Source organism: Strigops habroptila, chromosome 4 (assembly GCF_004027225.2).
Source record: "Strigops habroptila isolate Jane chromosome 4, bStrHab1.2.pri, whole genome shotgun sequence".
Taxonomy (NCBI): domain Eukaryota; kingdom Metazoa; phylum Chordata; class Aves; order Psittaciformes; family Psittacidae; genus Strigops; species Strigops habroptila.
The window spans coordinates 77,727,049-77,747,146 of record NC_046358.1 but is presented as its reverse complement, the minus strand read 5'-3'; the positions used below and the strand labels follow the sequence as shown (position 1 = coordinate 77,747,146).

The 20,098-nt window shown below is 42.0% G+C and overlaps 1 protein-coding gene across 1 annotated transcript in view; it reads right to left on the bottom strand.

Moving 5' to 3' along the window:
* IQCK (IQ motif containing K) overlaps positions 1-20,098 on the bottom strand; it is a 249,192-nt gene that overhangs the window by 69,906 nt on the left and 159,188 nt on the right. Inside the window, exon 10 of the mRNA XM_030482268.1 lies at positions 12,296-12,482. Coding sequence (XP_030338128.1) covers positions 12,296-12,482 — 187 coding nt within the window. The remainder of the gene's footprint in view (positions 1-12,295; positions 12,483-20,098) is intronic.

Genomic DNA, 20,098 nt, shown 5'->3' with positions numbered 1-20,098 from the left:
TACATTAACACTTCAGTAGGAGAACAGTTTCCTGCTAGGCATAGGAAGGCTGTTTCATTGAGGGGGACCCCTCTCCCTTGTTCTGAAGCAGGAAGGCACTCTTGCTCAGCTGGGACATAGCGGCTCCTGGGCTGCAGCCACTGCATACAGTGTGGAAGGGAGCAGGGCCAGCCAAAAGCACCTTTGGAGGCTGCAGCAGAAGCTTTCCTCAACCTTGTCCTCACCTAGGCAGGACGCAGGAGTGGGGTCCTGTGTCTGAGGAACACTGTGAGTTAAAGGCCATTTTTCAGCTGAAATCAGTGGGAGCTGTGATAGCGGCTCCTGGCCTCTGCTTTTCCCTAAAGCAGACCCATCCTGAGGAGAAAAGTGTGCAGCAGCACGCTCAGGTATTTGCCCTCTGGGCAGACTTAACTGGACTTTGAGGTGCCCATCGTCCTTCCTCCTCAGCTCCTGGTGAAAGGCAGGGAAGTGCTCCTGACTCTGACAGCCACATAATCATAATAAATGCATTTGCTGGAAGAAATTAAACAACAACAGGTGTCCTTCAGAGCCCTCAATGACTGTTAAAGGAATTTACATTTGTGAATAAACAGCAGTAGAAATTATTTGTCTGACAGCTTCTCATTATTAAAATTAAAGCCCCGCTTAATCCTGCCAATGTCAGTGGGACCCAAGATGACCTGCTAAGTGCGGTCACAACAGTTAATGTTGCTTAAGGGAAGTTTTAATGGAAGCAGTCTATTTTTATAAAAAAATAGAGTATAAAAATATTTTGGAGCTGTCTTTGTGGCTGTGGAAGTCAATGACAAAGTCCCGTGGCTTTCAGTGAAGCCACAAAGCAGAACTTTTAGACAGTGTCTACAAGTGCCCTGTGCAACATCCCAGTTTTGAGGACTTACACCAGGAGGAAGTTTGCTCCTGTGCAGTGAGATGTGCTCCCCCAAACAGTGCCCGAGGCAGAAGATGCACATCCACTTGGAGGAAATTCCTAATCTGCTACACAGCCTTCCTGTCACCTTGACAGTCCTTTTTTCCCTCTGCCTGCAAAATGAGTATGCCAGTGGTCATCTGTATCTCTAATGTGCTTTTAAAGTTTAATACTCTTGGAAACTTTCTCCCTAGCGTTGCTGTTAAATTACCAAATTTGTGGTGTCAGATAGCCCACAATGCCAAAATTTCAAGTGAGACATTACATGCAAATCCTGGTCACTTAGGAGAGCATATACCACATATGCTCAATGATGCTTACTGTGAACAATAATAAGTAAGATGAAGAAGGTTTTATAATGACCAGCTTTCCTTTTCTTTCCATTTCATAGGTAAAGCAATGCATTTGCAGCAGATTTGTCAAATGTAAAAGCATTGATTTTTGAAGAAGCTTGCCCACAGGGTAAAAGTAAGTCAAAGTCAAAATCAGCAGGGATAACTTAGGACGTCTCCATCTATATAAATGCTACAATAACAGAACCTTTAACACATAAAAATCCTGTGCATCAGATGACAAAAGGAGTTTAAACTTACTTTTCACTTAAATTTTAAAAGCCCAGGTAAAACATCAGTCATCTGCCACTCTGCATTTTGAACAGTATGTTATTTCACCGGAGTACCAAGAGTCCTATCAATGCCCATTATCTTCACACAGTTGCACTCAGCCCCTGCTGTACCAACACAGGACATGCAGCTCCTGGCGGAGACATTCTTGTCCCAGGAGCACAGAGAAACACCAGTCTGAGAAACTTTATAACCTGTCTGTGGCCACCTCCAAACACTTTCCACCTGCCTGTAAGCCATCAGCCCGAACTCCAGAGCCACATCCCACACGTACAGACACCTCTGAAGAGCCTGGAAAGTGTTACTACCCAAGACTCAGTCCTCCTGATGGTACCTCACCTAGCGTTATTCACCACTGTTGTTTAGTGACAGGATAACTCTGTTCTGGGCCTTCAATCACATCTTTGGTACTCCTGGATCCATATTACACCTGTTCCCTTTCTTGTTTTTCAGTGATTCCAGCAAGTTTCTAGCACAGCTCCTTATGTGATCAAGTTGTCCTGCATTTCTCTCTGATTATTTTATCTCTGTGATGCCTGGCTGAGTTAGGCTGGGGATAATAAAGAGCACGATTTTCTGGGGAGCAGCAGACATGGCTGCTACTCTGACCTTACCCCACATTTCCTGGAGATTTAAATGTGTCTTTGTCTCAGACCACTAAACAAGGATAGCTCTACCTTTCGGGCACTTTTTTGTACCTGTATGAATTATGTGATTATTTTGTTATTTATGAAATTCTGCTAGTGACCTAAAGAAACACTCTGGGTTGTTGGGAATATCCCATGACTGACCACAGAAAAGGAATGGGCAGGTGATCAGCCTTGTAGTTGGTGTGAGAGTTCTGGTGTGGCACATATTCCTGGGAAGAAGGACAAAAGTTCATCTTCCAAGTTTCTGCCTGTCTTACCAGCAACCTCACATTCAGCCAGAACTTGCTTGTGAGAGAAGGCTGGCAGCTCTTCTATTCCCCTTGGGTCTGAGAAAAGATTGTTTTAAGTAGTTATGATGGGCTTTCAGACCATACACTTTTTGCAACAGTTACACTATTCATGAGAAGTTGCTCAAATGAGACTTTTCAATTGCTTATGTGGGAGGAAGCATTTGGCAACGGGACAAAGAAAACCAGATTTTTTTAGGACATGCTTTATCCCCAAAGTGCAATTGTTTTGTCACACATTTCTTTCAGTCTCTCAAGGTTGAAAAGTTTTGGCAGCAATAACTGTAGAGCTTGCAAAAGACATGGTTTCCAGCACAGCGTGTCAGATGAACCTAATGAGACAGATCCTTGGCGGCTGTAAGTGGGTACAGCTCCATTGACAACGGTACAGCAAAACTGATTTACACCTGCAGAAGATAAGGCCCAATATGTTTTAAACTTGGAGGCTGCAATTATAGCTCTGAATACAGCTTAATGGCTCATGCCTTTACTCTGTTTCAATACAGTGTATGTGATGCCATTCCATGAACTGTGGTAATGGGATATTATACCATTACAATAGTTTTGGTTGGTGGCTTCTTTCTCCTCATCTTTTTATTGGAAATATCCATGCAATTGTCCGTAAACAGATTCCTTTTACAGCTCTTGATGTAAAATGACTTTTTAATGGTATTTTTGTTGCATCTGCTCCAGTTGATTAGCAAGCCTGAGAACAGTAAACTTTCTCCAGTACACTTGCTTGACTCAAGGCTGGTAATGGTCCTGGTGCTCAAAGGACTGGACATATGCAAAAGTTGAGACCATCAGCCTGATCTGTAGAAGTGTGAGAGTACTATTATGAATGCAAAAAACCACATGTTCTCAGTTGCATGCAAACTGTGCTTTCTTAAGTGGCACAGAAGAATATTTCCCTCCGTAGTAAATGAGGTTTTACAGCCTGTGTCATACTGGGTGTGATACCATGTGACTACTGGTTCATCTTGACCTGATAGATGAGAGCCTAAATATTTTGCTTAATATAGTCAGCATTCACACCCAGGAGCATTCACATACGGATGTTCAAAACTGGGAATTTCCCATGCAGGCAAATACTGAATTTGTCAATGCAGCTTGGCGCTCACTTTTAAAGATGTACACAAATAGCAGTAAACAATCCTAAACTGACAGGCACCAACAGTATATGCAGAGGCTTTACATCAACAATGAGATCTGGAGACATGCTGTATGGGTTCAGTCAGACTGTGTTACACTCTGGTAATATATACCTAGGAAAAGTGTACTCCGTGGCCTATTCTGTTTACCTGGAAAGGCAGGTCTCCCATTTCCTTAGTAGCAAAGTAATAATCAGGTCCTGAGTGTTAAGCAGAATTCAAAATTCCTATTTTTCATATTTATTAAGATTCCCCAGTGTGCAGGCTCTCTAAAGAGTCATTAAGTGATGTGTTCTTTACACAAAATTCAATTTAACTAATTTCCTTATAAGCTTTTCCATACAGAGCTTCCCAAAATGTTTACCAGTGCAATAAGCCATTACAGGGATTGTTTTAAGTCATTTGCCTCCAGACAAAACAGACGTTTTGGGACATTTTGATTTCTGCTGTCTAATAAATGAAGTGCTACAATTCTAAACTTAATATCTGGCGTCACCATTATTTTTCCTTGCTTTACATCCTTCCTAGAGGATGACATCAAAAGATAAATTGTTCTAATATTTTCTGCACATAGGGAAACATTTATTTTTTCATCCAAGTTTGTCTTTCAAGATGACTTACTGTAGGTTGCCTTCTTCTATTTTCCCTTGTTTAGTTTATAAAAGCTTGACCTCTAATTAGAGGCTAATTCACTGAAGCTGAGAAATGTTCTGCAGTAAATGAGAAGTGTTGATTTTTGGACAGAATCCCACTGACTGAATGGACCTTGTCCTTGAAGAGCTTTAACAGGCTTGACATTTCTTATTTTATTTAAAACATTGATGCTTTTAAATATAATTTATAGTTTTTCTTATATTTGTAATTATTCTAAATCTAATCTTGACAATGTCTTACACTGTAGTATAAACACTGCCCATCATCACCAAGAATATTTTCATTGATGCAATCGAGGACCATGTCAACTCTTTTCAGACTGGACACTTTGGCAGCTCATCATTATATTACAATTGACCAAAGTACTTAAGTTCACTGTCTCCAACTGCTAAATCTGCAGTTTGTAGCAAAAGGCCCTATAGTCTCTGACACTGCATCCATCTTGTGGGACACAGATGCCAATGCCTGGGACACATCCTCATGCCTCCTTTGGAAAGGACCCCAGTGTTTATCATTCATCCCTCATTTCGCTCCACCTTTTAGTTGCCATTGCCAGCACAAACACTGCCACCGTTAAAAGACATTTCAGCTGGGATCACCAGCCACTGCCAGTGCCAAGACACACAAGAGCGCTTTGACCTTAAACAAGGGTCAGAGAAATAGGCTGTAAAAAACTCCTTCCCCCCCCCCTTCTTTTTTGTTTTTTCATGAAGGCCACGAAGATGCTGCGAGGGCTGGAGAGTGGAGACGGATGCTGGAGAATGGGCTGCGAGAGCTGGGCTTGTTCAGCCTGGAGAAGGGAAGGCTCTGGGAGACCTTAGAGCAGCTTCCAGTACCAAATGGGGCTGCCAAGAAATCTGGAGAGGGACTTTATACAAGGGCATGTAGGGACAGGACAAGGGAGAACGGCTTTAACCTGACAGAGGGGAGATTCAGATTAGATCTTAGGAAAAAGTTCTTCACTATGGAACGGGCTGCCCAGAGAAGCTGCGGCTGCCCCATCCCTGGCAGTGTTCAAGGCCAGGCTGGACACAGGGGCTTGGAGCAACCTGGTCTAGTGAAAGCATTCCTGCCTGTGGCAGGGGGTTGGAACTGGATGAACTTTAAGGTCCGTTCCAACCCAAATCAGTCTGGGATTCTATGATTCATTTCGTGATCTTATTATCTCAGTCTTGCCATCTAAACACCAGCAAAAATGAATGCTGCATCTCAGACATGCTGTGTCTCTCTATGAAGACCTATTGCTATGGAGCTGTTTGACCATTCTAGCTGCATTCATTCATTCATTCATCAATCACGTATTATGTCACTTATCCCTTAGGTTCTTGAAGCATTACACTTTTAAGACTCTCATTGTACAAGCTGTAAATACATTTGATGCAGATTCCCTGCTATTGAAAATAAGAGTTTGGAAATGGAAAAACACTAAGCCCGAGCACACTTTGTATAAATATCATACTATACCAGTGATACTCTGGGAAAAAAAAAATGCAAAAGTTAACTGAGTTTCAATGCGTGCCCACTCAGTACATACAATTTAAGAGTCTCCCTTTACAGGGAATGCCATATTTCAAAGCATTAGTTAAATAAAGTTAGAATATTTTATATCCTTAAAACCTAATTTCTATCTAGTGCAGTCTATTTACATCATCCCTCACTGAAAGTTCCCATGCAAAGATTTAAGACTGCTATGCTCAGAACAGCAAAAGAATCCTGGTTACCCAGGATCCCAGCCTGAGAGGAGGTTATGCCAGGCTTTCTACAGTCCCAATAGTTTGCAAAATACTTCACAAGAATATGCAAATCCTGCTTCCTGATCCATTGCCTCCTCCAGTGCCATCTTCAGGTTTAAGCACATTTTTATAATTTGACAAGGGCTGTGTTAACCCAAAGAAATCTTGCTGAATCTGCTGTGATTCTTGCTGCAGAATTCTCTTGGATATCCAATATTGTTATAGACATTACACAGACATTCTAAAGAAGGGAAATTATGTCTAGCTATACCCTAGTCCTTTGCTGGCATCTCTGAGGTGCCTTTACTGCCATTTAGCTCAAGCCTAAGCCTGCTCTCAAACCTAGAGTCACTTACCAGCCACACTTCATATACCAGCATGCACTGAGATGCAAACTCAGCCTGAGCTCTCTGGAGGGATCAGTCTCATCACCTTTGGCATCTCTGCATAGGCTCAAGCACTCCTGTAATTCAGGAGCAGGCACAGAGATGTGTATGCTCCATCCCAGTCTCAGCTCTTCCTAAGCCCATACGTAAAGGCGAAGTGGGAACAGAAAGCACATGAGCTGTTGGGCTTGGCATCTCTGAGTCTGCCTGCACACCCACTGCCCACTTACTGTTCTCAAGAGGTCACTAGCACAAATCCCAAGGGCTATCTTGTTCTTGGCACTGCTCCCCTGACTCCCTCTGCCCATGTACATTCCGTGTTTTCCAAGCACTCAAATGCTCATGGTCATCCAAACTCTCACACCTCTGACCAGCTCACCTGAGCCAGAACTTCCTGGGTTTTAACATTTCAATGACCACCTAGTCCTGGGACATGTTTGTTACCTGAACATAACTTGAAACCCTCTTTTTCTGAAAACCCCTCCACAGAGGCAGTGACCATCACTTCAGCCGCTGTTCCCAAGACAGACCCAAACTGCCCGAAGAGTAGGTCATTCACCTGAAATTCCCCAGTGAGTCAGGAGCAGGTCTGGCACCTGAAACTAGAGCTGCCAAGTCCTCCTGCGCTGCTGTGACACGCCACGAGTGCTGCTTGCTCTGTCATTGCTGTCAGTACAATATAAAGACTCTCAAATCTGGTTTGCTCTCTCGAATGAAATACTGGTGCAAATCTGACCCCCTAGAAGTACTGAACAGCCTGCTGAGCTCAGGCTGATAACCTGTTTCCAGGGCTGTAGGACTTTAGCAGAAGAATCAGAAAAATCAATGGTTTCTCTTGTCCAGCCCTCCTCTTCAGAATTACAAGGATTTTCCAGTCTCCTGGTTAACAGAGACAGTATATATCAACCCAAACACCCGTCGGGCAATAAAACCAGCTCAAATAAGACAAAAGCTATTTATTATTGTCTGGAAGAATAATGAATTATATATACTGAAACCATGAAAACTTGCTTATCCACATCAGTGCATCCCAAAGAAACTTAAAGTGCACAGAATCAATATGATAACCCTGGCTGCACCAGCCTCTGAGCCTGCACGCAAAGCCAGCCGAACTCCTCAGTAACACAGCCAAGGAACACCAGGAGCACTGAGGCTCTCCAGCTCTCCCCCTGTACATGCATCAGGCCCAGCAGACACTGCAGCAACGGGGAGCAGAGATGAGGGGCAAGCCCTCGAGAAGGCATCCACTGTGGTACAGAGGAAGGACCTGGACATCCAGACAGCAAAGCAAGACCTAAACTAAACATTAACTGCTGTGAAAGGGCTGGGTGTGCCACTTGTGCCTGGAGATGTGATAGTGGAGAGTATCTAACGGGAAGGGATCTTGCCAAGTCCCACGGACACGGCACTGCTGCTGCAGCATGGCAGAAATGTACCATGATCAACAAGAAACTTTAAGAAACCTTTAAGCATAGCAATTAGTTACCGAATTAGAGCCATTCTTTATCTTTCTCTTTTGCTATCTGCCTTTCCAGAAAGCCTCAACTCTTAAATTTTGCCAGAGCACGTGCAAAAAAAGTTTCTCTCTCCCTAACATTGTGCAGGCCTGAAACTGACACTAGAAATCATTCCCTACTAGCAGTTTCAGAGCAGCTACACCAGCATTTTATAGCTTCGACAAAATCTGCCCCTTCTTAATGAAATGTCCCAATGCTTCCCCATGACAATAGTGGCTCTCTCAGCAACGTTTTAAATCAAAATGGATCACCTGGCTCTGTATTTTGGGATTAGCTTGACTACACACATCAACACTATCAATGCATAATCACGGTTTATGAAGCCAATTTGCCAAAAAGTGACTTTATACAAACAAAGTCAAATGTTTGCATGCCTCAGTATCTGGTATGTGCTCAGCTGCACTGAAAGCGGGTTCTGAATAAATGCGGGAAGGAGATAGCAAGAGCACCAGTGACTGAGTCATGCAAAGCCCTAATTGTGTTTGCATAAAATCTACCTGATTGGCTCCCTAATAACGTGCTCCTCCAGCTTCCACTGATTGTATCTGCTCCTGCATTCGAATCAGAATATGCAACCTTAACACCCATATTTAGAAATGCTTTGATAGGACCTCTAAGATAGGATACATACAAGTTGTTAAAAATGTGAGGTTTTGTGGGACTGTCTGAGACAAAAGACGGATGTTCCTGTTCCTTCATCCTGGGAAGGTCTCCACCCCCACTATGCCCTTTTCCTCTTTAAAAGCTCAGTTGTAGCACCATCAGTTGGGATGTTTTGTGTAGGTTTGTCTTAACCAAAGGTCCCTGTGGGTACTGCAGACACAGCACTCCCCATAAACCAAAGACACGTCCTGAAAAGTTCTGCATGTTCACTGTGCTGTTTATGCCCACTTTGTAGCAGCTGAAAGAACTGCTCTTCCCTTTGCCTCCAGGTCAGTATCTTCAAGCAAACTACATAAAAATAAGATTAAAAAAAATAAAATTCTTCAAAGCTCCATTTGGAGGATCTCATCCGAGGTGTTTGGCTCTCGGAGGTTGAGCTAGTGGAGAAGGAATGTATCAGGGTCGAAGTCTACCTTATCTGTAAGAGAGGAACGCTGGTCTTTGTATTGCAGCTCTATAATGAATAGAAGCGAATACATAACAGAAGAAATTAACTCCAGCCTGTGAAGTTTCCTTTATTTTATTCAAGACTTGATTTAATGCACTGCTTTCTAAATACATTATGGTACTGTACTTGTATGTGTTTTTTAAATGCCCTTCCACTGTCAGTAACTATAAAGTAGTCCTGGATTACACAGGAAATGTGTCTTAGCAGAACACTAATGAAATGATGAATTATTTGGAGACAAGAGTGTACCTTTATATGAATTGCTGGAATTAGCTTCATGTTATGTGATAGGAAACGCGTGCAAATAAACTCGCTGTCATTTGCTTTTTCCCTTTTAGTCATATTGCTAAAAATTCACTAGTACAGGGATCTCTGAGAAAGCCAACACTCTCCCCAACTAAGGAACAGCGAGGGTGTCAGAATTAGCCAGTTTCTATTATTTCTGCTTGATTAAATAGATTAAGGGCTGAAGATCACGTGGTGCCTCACAACAATACTCCGTATTTTCTATGTCTGCTAGTCAGAGCTGACATTTACAGTCTGCTGAAGTACCGGACCCACCTCTCATCTACTGTAAATTGATACAACTCCACCGACTGCAGTGGAAAGTACTGGTTTATACCACTGGAGCACTGGCTACAGAAGGTGGTATAGGAATTGGAATCCCTACCTTCTATTTCCAAATATTGGACTAGTGATGACTGATCTTGTCATATTCTCATTAGTACTGGGCAACTTTATAGAAAGTGAATGCTTCCACATTTTTTGCTTCTCAGTTTTTTCTAGCTTTGTCTCCTTACAGTTAGCAATATATCATCAAGGCTATAAAATCCCTTTGAGGAGCAGCAGTACTCTTGCTCGGGATTTAGGATTCCACCAGGTCAGTCAGACTTTAGTTTAGGAAACTTAATAGAACAAATATTAGTTATTAATAACTTTTACCCTTGAAAAGACCACTGCAAATCTGATACAAGAACCTGGGTGGATCGTTAATCAGGCATCTTTGTTTTAACACTGTTTTAAAACTACTGCTAGAGTGGAAACAGAAAAAAAATATATGCACAGCATCATTCCTCACTTTCAGTAATGTTATTTACCAGCCCATTATGCCACCAAAACACCATCTAGATGTTATTGCAGCCCTTTCAGGTCTTTATACATATCTCTCAATACAGAGAAACTCAAGCTGAATACCTAACAGCAATTTCAAGAGACATCTGCAGCACTCCTTATTCCATTTGAAATTTCTTCAGCTATTCTGTCTCGGCCTTCTTCATGTTCTTTAAACATGATTTGGCAAAATAATTACAATCAGAGATCAGATCAGCACTCTTGGTCAAAATGAACTGTCTTTTTTTTATCTGAAGGTATATACTGCTCCCTGCTTTGTTGGATTTCATTTCCGTGTTAGCGTGCATTTGTGGTATTCATTCAAATCTTGTACTTCACATCTTAGTATTAATCTTTATTTCTTCTGTCCTTAATCAGGAATCCCAAAGTTAAAATATTCTCTAATCTCAGCAGCACAGTCTCCTCATGCTTATTGTATGTATTAGACTGATATCTGAGAAGTACAGAGTGTTCCTCCCCAGGAGAAGGCTGATGGCAAAGTTACTTCTCCCTACTGCTCATCACTAGGGCTTTTCTCAGGAGAGAGGGACTCTTTTGGTAAGTATTTGAAGTTACTTTGTAGATTTGAATTTCATTCATACTCCCAGAATACACAGCAAAGCAATCATTTGGAGCAAAGATGCAGAGCAGTACGTAGTCCCCTCCTGTGGAGCCAGGAGATAGCTGTGATAACCCACAGCCTTCCAGAGGACAGCTTGCAGCGCTGAGGTGATGCTCCCCTCGCGCTGGAGTTTCACAGCCATCTGAAACCCAGCAAGAGCAACAGCCTAAACGCAGCCCACTCATCCATCCCACACCAACCCAGCACAGTCAGCCAGCGCTGTGGCTGTGCACACTGTTACCCAGTACCATTGACATTGTTTGCTGGGGTAAAAGCAAGTGATACAGCAACAGGCTAGAAAGAAGGCAGCTGAGTTCAAGAGATAGAAAACAACACTGGATCTGGCTTCAGACATGAAGTAGTGGAGGTATCACTCCGATGGTGAAGTTAATGAAAGGCACAAATTCCTCTTCCTTCAACAGACTGCTGCACAGTCTATTCACTGTACTCCAAAACAGGATACAAAATTTTCACTGAACCAAGAGCTTAATTGAGAATATAAAATATTCTTGACCAAGGTAAATGGAGACCTGTCTGCCCTAGAGGGATGCTGGGGAGAATCTAATAGCAGATAATCATAAGCGATGAGAGGATGTAGACTTCTGCACCTACATTTAATCGGACCAAGGATTTCAGAGCCATAAGATAGCATTGAGAAGGGGCCTTATCAGAATTGGACTGAAAATGATCCATCAAGAGAGGTGAATAGGTTAGGTTGCCTTCCACTCATTTCACTGGGATTAGAAATCTACTGCAGGGCAAACCTTGATGTTGGCAAAGGGATCATTGAGCATACAGCTCTATGAAGAGATGGTAATATACAGAGATATCAAAGTACAGAGCCCTCAACTATAATGAAAAAGACACTCATGGTCTACATTTTGAGGATAGCAATACCCTTCCCCTTTCCAATCTCTTCGTTAGCCTTCACCTCTGACTCTTGCTACCCTGGTCTCAGCTACACGGATATGTCAGGTTGGGTTTGTCCTCCCTAGCATTTTCCCATTTGGAACCATGACGTGACATTTTAGAGGACTGAAAACAAAATTAAGAACAACAACAACTTGGTTTAAACGCAATAGCGGAAACAACATCAAATGAACAAGGATGACTGCTGTAGCCAGCCTAAGCAAATGCCTGTCTTTCCAGGATCCATCCAGCCACCTACGCACTGGCAGCTAGGTTTGAGTCTTCTTCCTAGTAAGTTCTGGAAAACTGTCTGGAAACTGCTGTAGCAGTTTCTTAGATACCCATTGTTCCCTTTTTCTCCTCACCTGAACTGTCTCATCTGCAGTTATGAGTTCAACAACAAAATGCAGCTTAATCAGAGCTAACCCTTGCAGAGGAACAAACCCCTGCCACTGCTGAACAGGGGACTGTCTTCAGCATAACATGCAAACAGCATGGCTGTCAGTATAAAAAGAGCCTGGTAACAAATCTACAGGTAGAACATGCAGTATTACATGCAGGTCTACAAACTTCATGAAGTCTCTAAAGGCTTATAGTCTAACACAAATACATACCTGACCCATCATTCTCAATGTCCAGTGTTCAAAATACCATCTTTGGAAAAATGCAGGGAGGATAATAAGAGGTGGAGGGAAATCACTACTCATCCAAACATTTCCAAAAGCAGTTTGTCCATCTTGAAAGCAGCTGTAGGTACTTTCAGGTATTTTTTGGTGTGTCTTTGGTGCTATGGCGCATATGCTGTAAATCACAGAATAAGATTAACTAATTAGAATGAGATTAACTAACATACATTTTCGCTACAGCACAGCACCATGGAATTATGAAGTGCCTCTACGGTCCCAAGTCCTGCAAAAAATCATAGCCTGTAGGGAGTTACTTTTCTGTAAGCACATAAAATAATTGCTTTGTAGCCAGACTCTCTGATTTGAAAATTAGGTTTTCTTCTCATTTCATCATTCCTTTTATTGGGACACACACTACTCCTTGTCCCAGTAGGCAAAGTCATGCATTCACCAGAGGTGACCTGGGAGTAACTGCATTTACTTATCTATCTGTTGTACAGGATATAAGAACTGGGGAGCCTGCCTGCTGTTTTACAGAAAATAGGATTCTTCATTCAAGACAGTCATACTATACTTATATTAAACTTTGCCAATAGCACCTAATGGGGAGAACAGAGATAGCAGATAATGTGCTCATCTGAAAGCTGGGGAGCTGAACCCACTGCAACCTGACCACTCATAGGGTGAAGCTTTACCATTGAAACACACAACTTGAGTGACTTGGCTCTCAGGACAAGGAGCAACATATCTTTATGCTGTCTAGTCATTTTGACCATAATGACAAGTGAATGACATTATCTGGTGATGATCACACTTTCTTCTAGACAAATCTGAGCACTCGGATGAACATTAAGCTAATTTGATACACATTGATTGAGGATGAGGCCAGAGACAGTCATCTAGTTTCTCTGCGCTTCAGCTTCCCATTTGTAAAATGGATATAATATTACTTCAGGGGTGACGCAAGGACAAGTGATTTCAAATTTGCAAAGGTCTTCATAACTGTTACTGATGGGAATAGGAATAACTCTTACACAGCTGTGATCCCAATTGGGACAGCACACAGTGCAGCCGTCCCCATAACACCAAATGCAGTATGCTTCAAAGTGCTCTGTGCCCAGGGGGTGAGCTACAACCCCATAAGCCCCACCAAAAAATATGTATCTAAAAGTTCTCTTTTATACACAATTCTCATTTTTTCTTAATGCTGTATATACAACTATACCTGAGAACTACAGATATAGGTAACTCAAAAAACCACAGCCATCTTTGCTGTATAGCACAAAGTGACCATGAAATTCAAGATCCATCAAATCATCACAGTTCACATCATTGCAACATTGGGGTTCTTGGTCTAGATAGGTTTTCTGATTAAAATTAGACTCCATTGCTAGCTAGTAGTAGAAGAATAGATCCATATTTACAGGTTGGTTTGCTCATAAAGATTTGATAACACAATTTATCTCTTACTGTCATGAAATAATATTCAGCATCCAACTAACACCACCCATCCAACTGAAAAGGTAAATATATCAACATATAGACATATAAGCATGCCTAGAAAAGTTCTGGTATTAGGTCAGTGCTAACCTAACAACTACAGAATACTTTCATGGTACACAAAGACTTTTAACTTACACTTAGATATGCATAGAATGAATCAATTCCTACAAATAATCAGGCAACTTTAATACATGGCTTATTTCAGTGGAGCTGTCCTGAGCTGCACCAGCTGATGCATCAGCTCACTGCAGTTACTTATGGTTGTAAAACTGCTGAATAAAAGGCTCCAGAGAAGAATGTCGCAGCACATTACTCAATTACCTCAAAAGTAGCACTGTAAATCAGCAAGGCTGTCTACACGGGGGTTTAGACTGAGCAGATTCTTAGCTTTGTGTAAGTTCATTAATGCCAGGGAACAGTTAGGGTGTCACTGCTCTATGTATTTACTACAATGTTTGGAAAAGCATATTATATGCTGCAGATAACTTTGCTCTGTAGCTAGGCTTTCTAATAACCAGTTTTGCTTTGCAAGGATATATGAGAGCTATAAACAATGATGATACCTGCAGGTTCATCTTTTATTATTTTTCCTTCATAGCAAAGCAAACTCAAGCATATGAGTATATACAAGAGGCAATAAAAATGGGGAGCAGAATACAGGAGGCTCTTATGAATCAAATTAATAAATTCATGTAAATCTATGCCTACATTGTTATGCTGATGTATGCAGTTTCATTCTGTTCATTTACGATGCCACCAGGTTACTTATTGGTATCCACATGAGGGTATCGTCCCCCACCAGGCATCACTGATTTGCTTGGCTAAGTGTTGCAATCTAAACACAGGCAGCTGCAGTGATGCTTGCAATCAGTTACTCCAGAGCAGAGACTTCATTTTGAACTCCTCTCCCAACAATCTCTCATCACTCACCCATTGGACATCGTAACTGAAGCCACTTTCAAATGTCCCAGCCATGGAGGCAAAATCCCACTTTGTGTTGGTGGCAGGAAGGGAATGGCAGGGGGCGGGTGGATGAGATGTCTCTCTGGGAGATCCATGATTTCCAGAGTCTGGTTGGATAGAATTCAGGATAGGACAGCAGGGATGAGCAAGGGAAGTGAATGTTGGTGGCAAGAGAAGGAAGGGAGATGCCAGGGAGGGTTAGGAAGCTGTCAGGAGAGGAGGGCTGGGAGGGGTGAGTGGGATTTTTGAGGGGGGCTGCTGAAGGATTTAGAAATGAGTAAGGCATAGCCCTTCCCTGTTTCCAGATCCTCTGTTCCCTCCCCAGTGTCCCGGGCACAGGATGCTTCTTGCTGTCCTAGTCCTACCCCCAGCCAGGCACTATCTGCCAGCACCCTCTGCAGTGAGGCTTTGGGAAAGGTCCAGGGAGGTGCAAAACCTCAGATATTCCTGTTCCTGCTGCCAGGGAGATGGGCAAAAGGATGAAGCCAGTGCTGGCAGCACAGGTAAGAGTCTTCCACTCCTCCTCCCCTGGCAGAGAGCTATGGGATCTGGCAGGAGGGCTGAGCTCTTCATATCCCTCCCTACACCCATTCCCGGACAAGGAGAGGTGTCCCCTGCAGCCTGCCACGCCAGGCTCCTGCCTTCTTTGCCCGAGCTTTGGACCAGCTCTGTTCTCATTGCAATCTCAAAATATTATATTCAGAATTACATAACTGAATTCATGTCTAGTTCAGCCTAACCTCATCAATGATTAAACAATTAAACTTATTATTGCTCTTCTATCTAATCCAGGAGGCATCGTAATGAAATAGCGTGTCTGGAAGAAATGGAAACAATTGAGCAGTTGCAGACAGAGGTCCAGAGGAAGGATAAAAACCCAACAGGGGTGCTTAATGAGCGTCTGGGCTACCACTTCAAAGAGCTTCATTCTTTCAGGCTCTTCAGCTCCCTCGGCATCTTGCAGACAAGATCCTCATTATCAGTTACCAAATGCTGGTTCTAAGCACGATGTACACTTTAGTGCAAGCATAATGTCAGAGAAGCTGAGGTGCTGGATGCTTCCCACGTGCAAGTAATGGCTACCCCAATGCTCTGAACTGATGATAGTTTGGGATCTGGGTAGCAGAGAGATGGCCCCTCCTCCAAAGCAGCTCAGCTGTGACCCAGTGAAGTCAATAGAAGGGTTCAGCTTTTGGAAGCCACCAGAGCACACCTACATCGCTGCAGCCAAGATCCATATGGGAGTTGCTTGGATGTAACTGAGGATATTCGGTGATAAGGAATTACCAGTGAAAACACTTCACCTATGGAGAATGCTTTCCTCCTTCTTCTGCCAGATTTTCTTGGCACGCTGTGCCTATTTTTTCTCTCAGGCATTTTGTAGACTTGGTCATTTAAGGACAAGGAGAAAAAAAATCAGTAATGTGCTACTTTGGCAAGGCTCTGAAACTCACCTTCATTTAAAACCTGCCAGTTGTCCAACCAAATACAAGAAAGTTTTCATTAAAATATTGCCAAAGCACAATTCATTCTTTTAAAAGATCATACCCATGTTAAAACAAATCAATGCAGAATTGTTAGTAAAATCTCTACATCTCAAACGTAAAACTAAGATGCCTTTTTCAGATTTTCTAGAAATCTGGAGGAGGTTGAATTAAAATTCCTGGACCAAAATCCCTCTTTAAATCAGTTGTTCTATGTAGCATTCAAACCACAAGCTCTCATCACCAGCTATGATTAGATGCAGCCCGGCAACAAATATTTGCATAGTTGGCATCAACAAAGCCTGAACCTTTTCCTTTAGCTCAGCTAATGCCATCTAAAGCTAGTGCAGAGTGTGAGGCTACTTCCTCTACACATCTGCTTTGTTTTGGTTAAGTTTCATCCTATTATTTCCAGCAATCACATGGTATAATTATCTGATGTATAATTTAACACTGTTATTCAAAGCAGCATAAATAGTTTACTTTATTGCTTCAGGAGCACAGCATGTCCAGATAACATCAATATTTTATTTATCTCTGTTTATGTATGTATTTGGTTATCTAGGTGCTTAGTAAGTATGGAATTACTATAATAGCTGAGAATAAATAGGAACTGGAAAGGAGCAAAAATAAAGCTGGAAACAAAATGCATCCGAAATGGTGTCTGCTCTTCCTCTCCCTCTCCTGCCTGCTGAGTGTCTTAAAAAGAAAGTGTTTTCAGGGAATTTCCAAAGAGTTAAACCCACCTCTGTGGTATCAGAGAGCGGATGCATAGTTCTCATTAGTGGTGTCTCTCACATTTCCAGAAACTCTAACGGCTTGTCTTAACTGGCAGGTCTGAATTGAGCCACTTACATTTTCAGGGTTCTTAAAAGCAAATGAGATCCTTAAGGGTGTTGTTTTTAATCACCAATTTAAATTCCATCATCTTGACAGTGATAAAAAGTGACACCCAAAATTCAAGCAAGAATGATGCTTTGACAGGTTTCCTGGAGTTTCATGCAAATAGACATGTTTACAAGAAGCGAAACAACTTCCTCATTTATTAAAAAGTGACTCGGGTAATTAAACAAAAATTGGAAAATTCTGTGTTGGCTCAATTTTATCTGACTACAGCAATAGAAGCATTAACTGACACATTACATAGCGATGGCAGCTTCTGAAGCATTTCGCTTTTAATATGGCTTCCAAGTTAAGAGGGCTAAACACATGCAGAAAGCAGCAGAAATTTTCATAAAGTTTAAGAGCTTGATTCTGCATTGCTCGTGCATCAGGAGCTTGAGCAGATTCAATTCCATGTGCAAATATATTATATGAATTGCTCAATCATATTTACTTTGGACTACATAGAAAGAAAAAGAAAGATTATTATGGTGTCCTCAACATAAGAAGAACATGGAGCTTCTGAAGCAAGTCCAGAGGAGGGCCACAAGGATGATACAGGAGCTCAAGCACCTCTCGTATGAAGACAGGCTGAGAAAGTTGGGGCTGTTCAGCCTGGAGAAGAGAAGCTGCGTGGAGACCTCAGAGCAGCTTCCAGTGTCTGAAGGGGGTCTATAAGGATGCTGGGGAAGGACTCTTCATCAGGGATTACAGTGATAGGACAACGGGCGATGGGTTCCAACTTAAACAGGAAGTTTAGGTTAGCTATAAGGAAGAAGTTCTTTACTGTGAGGGTGGTGAAGCACTGGAACAGGTTGCCCAAAGAAGTGGTAAATGCTCCATCCCTGGCAGTGTCCAAGGCCAGGTTGGACAGAGTCTTGGGTGACATGGTTTAGTGTGTGCTGTCCCTGCCCATGGCAGGTGGTTGGAACTAGATGATCTTAAGGTCCTTTCCAACTCTGATTATTCTATGATTCTCTGATAGATGGGAGAAGGAAGATACAATCAGCACTGGTAACTCGCTATTCAGTTGTCCAGTTGTCTCATCGACACACTAAAATATGTGAATAACAATGCAGGTACAGAACATAAACATACAATAATGCTACAGTCATATACGCTCACTCGGAAATCACTTTTCCCTTTTACATATAGAAATTATTTCTGAAACCTAATAATACTCACATAGAAATAGCAAGGGCTGATTTCAACAAAACTCTTTCCCTGCAGCTGCTTAAATTTTGTGAAGTTTTAAAAGAGAATCTAGAGGGTTTTTCACTTTGCTAGCTAATGGAGAAGTAAGGGAGGAAAAGATGCAGATCCAACATCGTAATGACAAATCGTACTGAACATTTCGGAGTTGCTCAGCTGTGGAGTTGGTTGAAATTTTGAGCAATCAACTTATTTAGAAAAAAAAAAAAAAATCTAAATACCCAGTAAAGAAATTTTAAAAATCCACTTTAAAAATCATTTTCACTATATTTTCCTTCCACATCATTTTCACAAGCTTTCCAAACCCAAATTCACTTCCCCAGCTCTCCAGGCACTGTAATACATCGACACAGCTCTCCTGTAGCAGTACCTCATCTTTCATGCCACTATACAACCACCATAAAGACAGCATCCCTTAGTGGGACTGCTGTCATGATGTGGTATAAATAATTATAAGGATTGCTCAGAAAGGGAATTTCAACTCTCACAGCCCCTCACCTTCTCTTCAAGAAATAAAGTGGTTCTGAAAAATGGAGTACTATGATTTATGTGCAACTTTATGGGGTTTTTTTTCATTTCACCTAATTTTTCTAATATTAAATTGTGGTGTTATTATAGCCTATGTAATATAAGGTGCTTAAAGAACAAATGAGTACCAAAGGAAGCAGTTTTCTGGGACATATATATAGGCTTGTGCAGGTAGCCCATCATTAGTACAGTTAGCATTACATAGTTCCCATCCCACTAGAATATTCAAGTACAAAGTACTGTAGGCAGCAAAATAGCTGCCCTGCCAGCAGCCATTAGTTAGCTCATGCCAGACACTACATACATTATTTGTGGCAGGCTTCTACTTGAAGAATAATGATAAAAAAGCTTATGATGAGAATAAGCCCCAAATGGTCCATCACTAGGAATTGCATGGCTTTTGCAAATACCTCAGCCAGCCAGTCTGATGTGCCTGTACTAAACGAGACAACAGCTAGACAAAATACTGAGGACTCCAGCAAAATAATGTGATTTATTTAAAGAGAAATAATGTTCAACTTCTCTAATGTCAGAAAGCTTCAGAGCAGAGGACCTCTTTGAACCCATGGCTGAGCTACATCTTGGTCTGTGAGGGGATTAATTCAAGTTGTTCTCACCTGTAGCATGCAGACACTCAGGAGCTCCAGCCATGAACAAATCCTTCGTGCAGTAGGTCCTACAGAAATACACAGAAAGCAGAGAGACTCAAATTCATTCTGCCTGGATCCACTCCAAACCCAGAAACGCTGGTACAAAACCATCCCAGTAGAAATTAATAATTTAGGTTGGGAAGTTGTCTCATTGCAACTTTAAAGCCCCTCCACATACATGCACTGTGCACACAGATACACAAGCACGTGTTGAAATCTGAAATCTAAAACTGCCAATAGTGAAGATGGGGCAGGGAAGTGAACTACAGGCTCTTAAAATGATTATGGAACATGATCTATTAGAGAAAATGGAGAATGTGTAGAAAAGCAAAACCTGAGCTTCACACTTATGGATTTTTTCAGCTGCCCAAGCAGAGCTCAGTCTCTGCACAAAACAATGGTGTTCAGACTGCAGCAGCAACTGCCACACAATTGATGGGCTCAAGAATAACAAGCTGACGAGTGGATTTGGCATCCCCACAGCCAGAGCCTAAAGATTTATTGCACTGGAGTGGTGCATGTCAGTTTTCTTTATCACTGGAGTCCCACAGCAGATTTATACATGATGA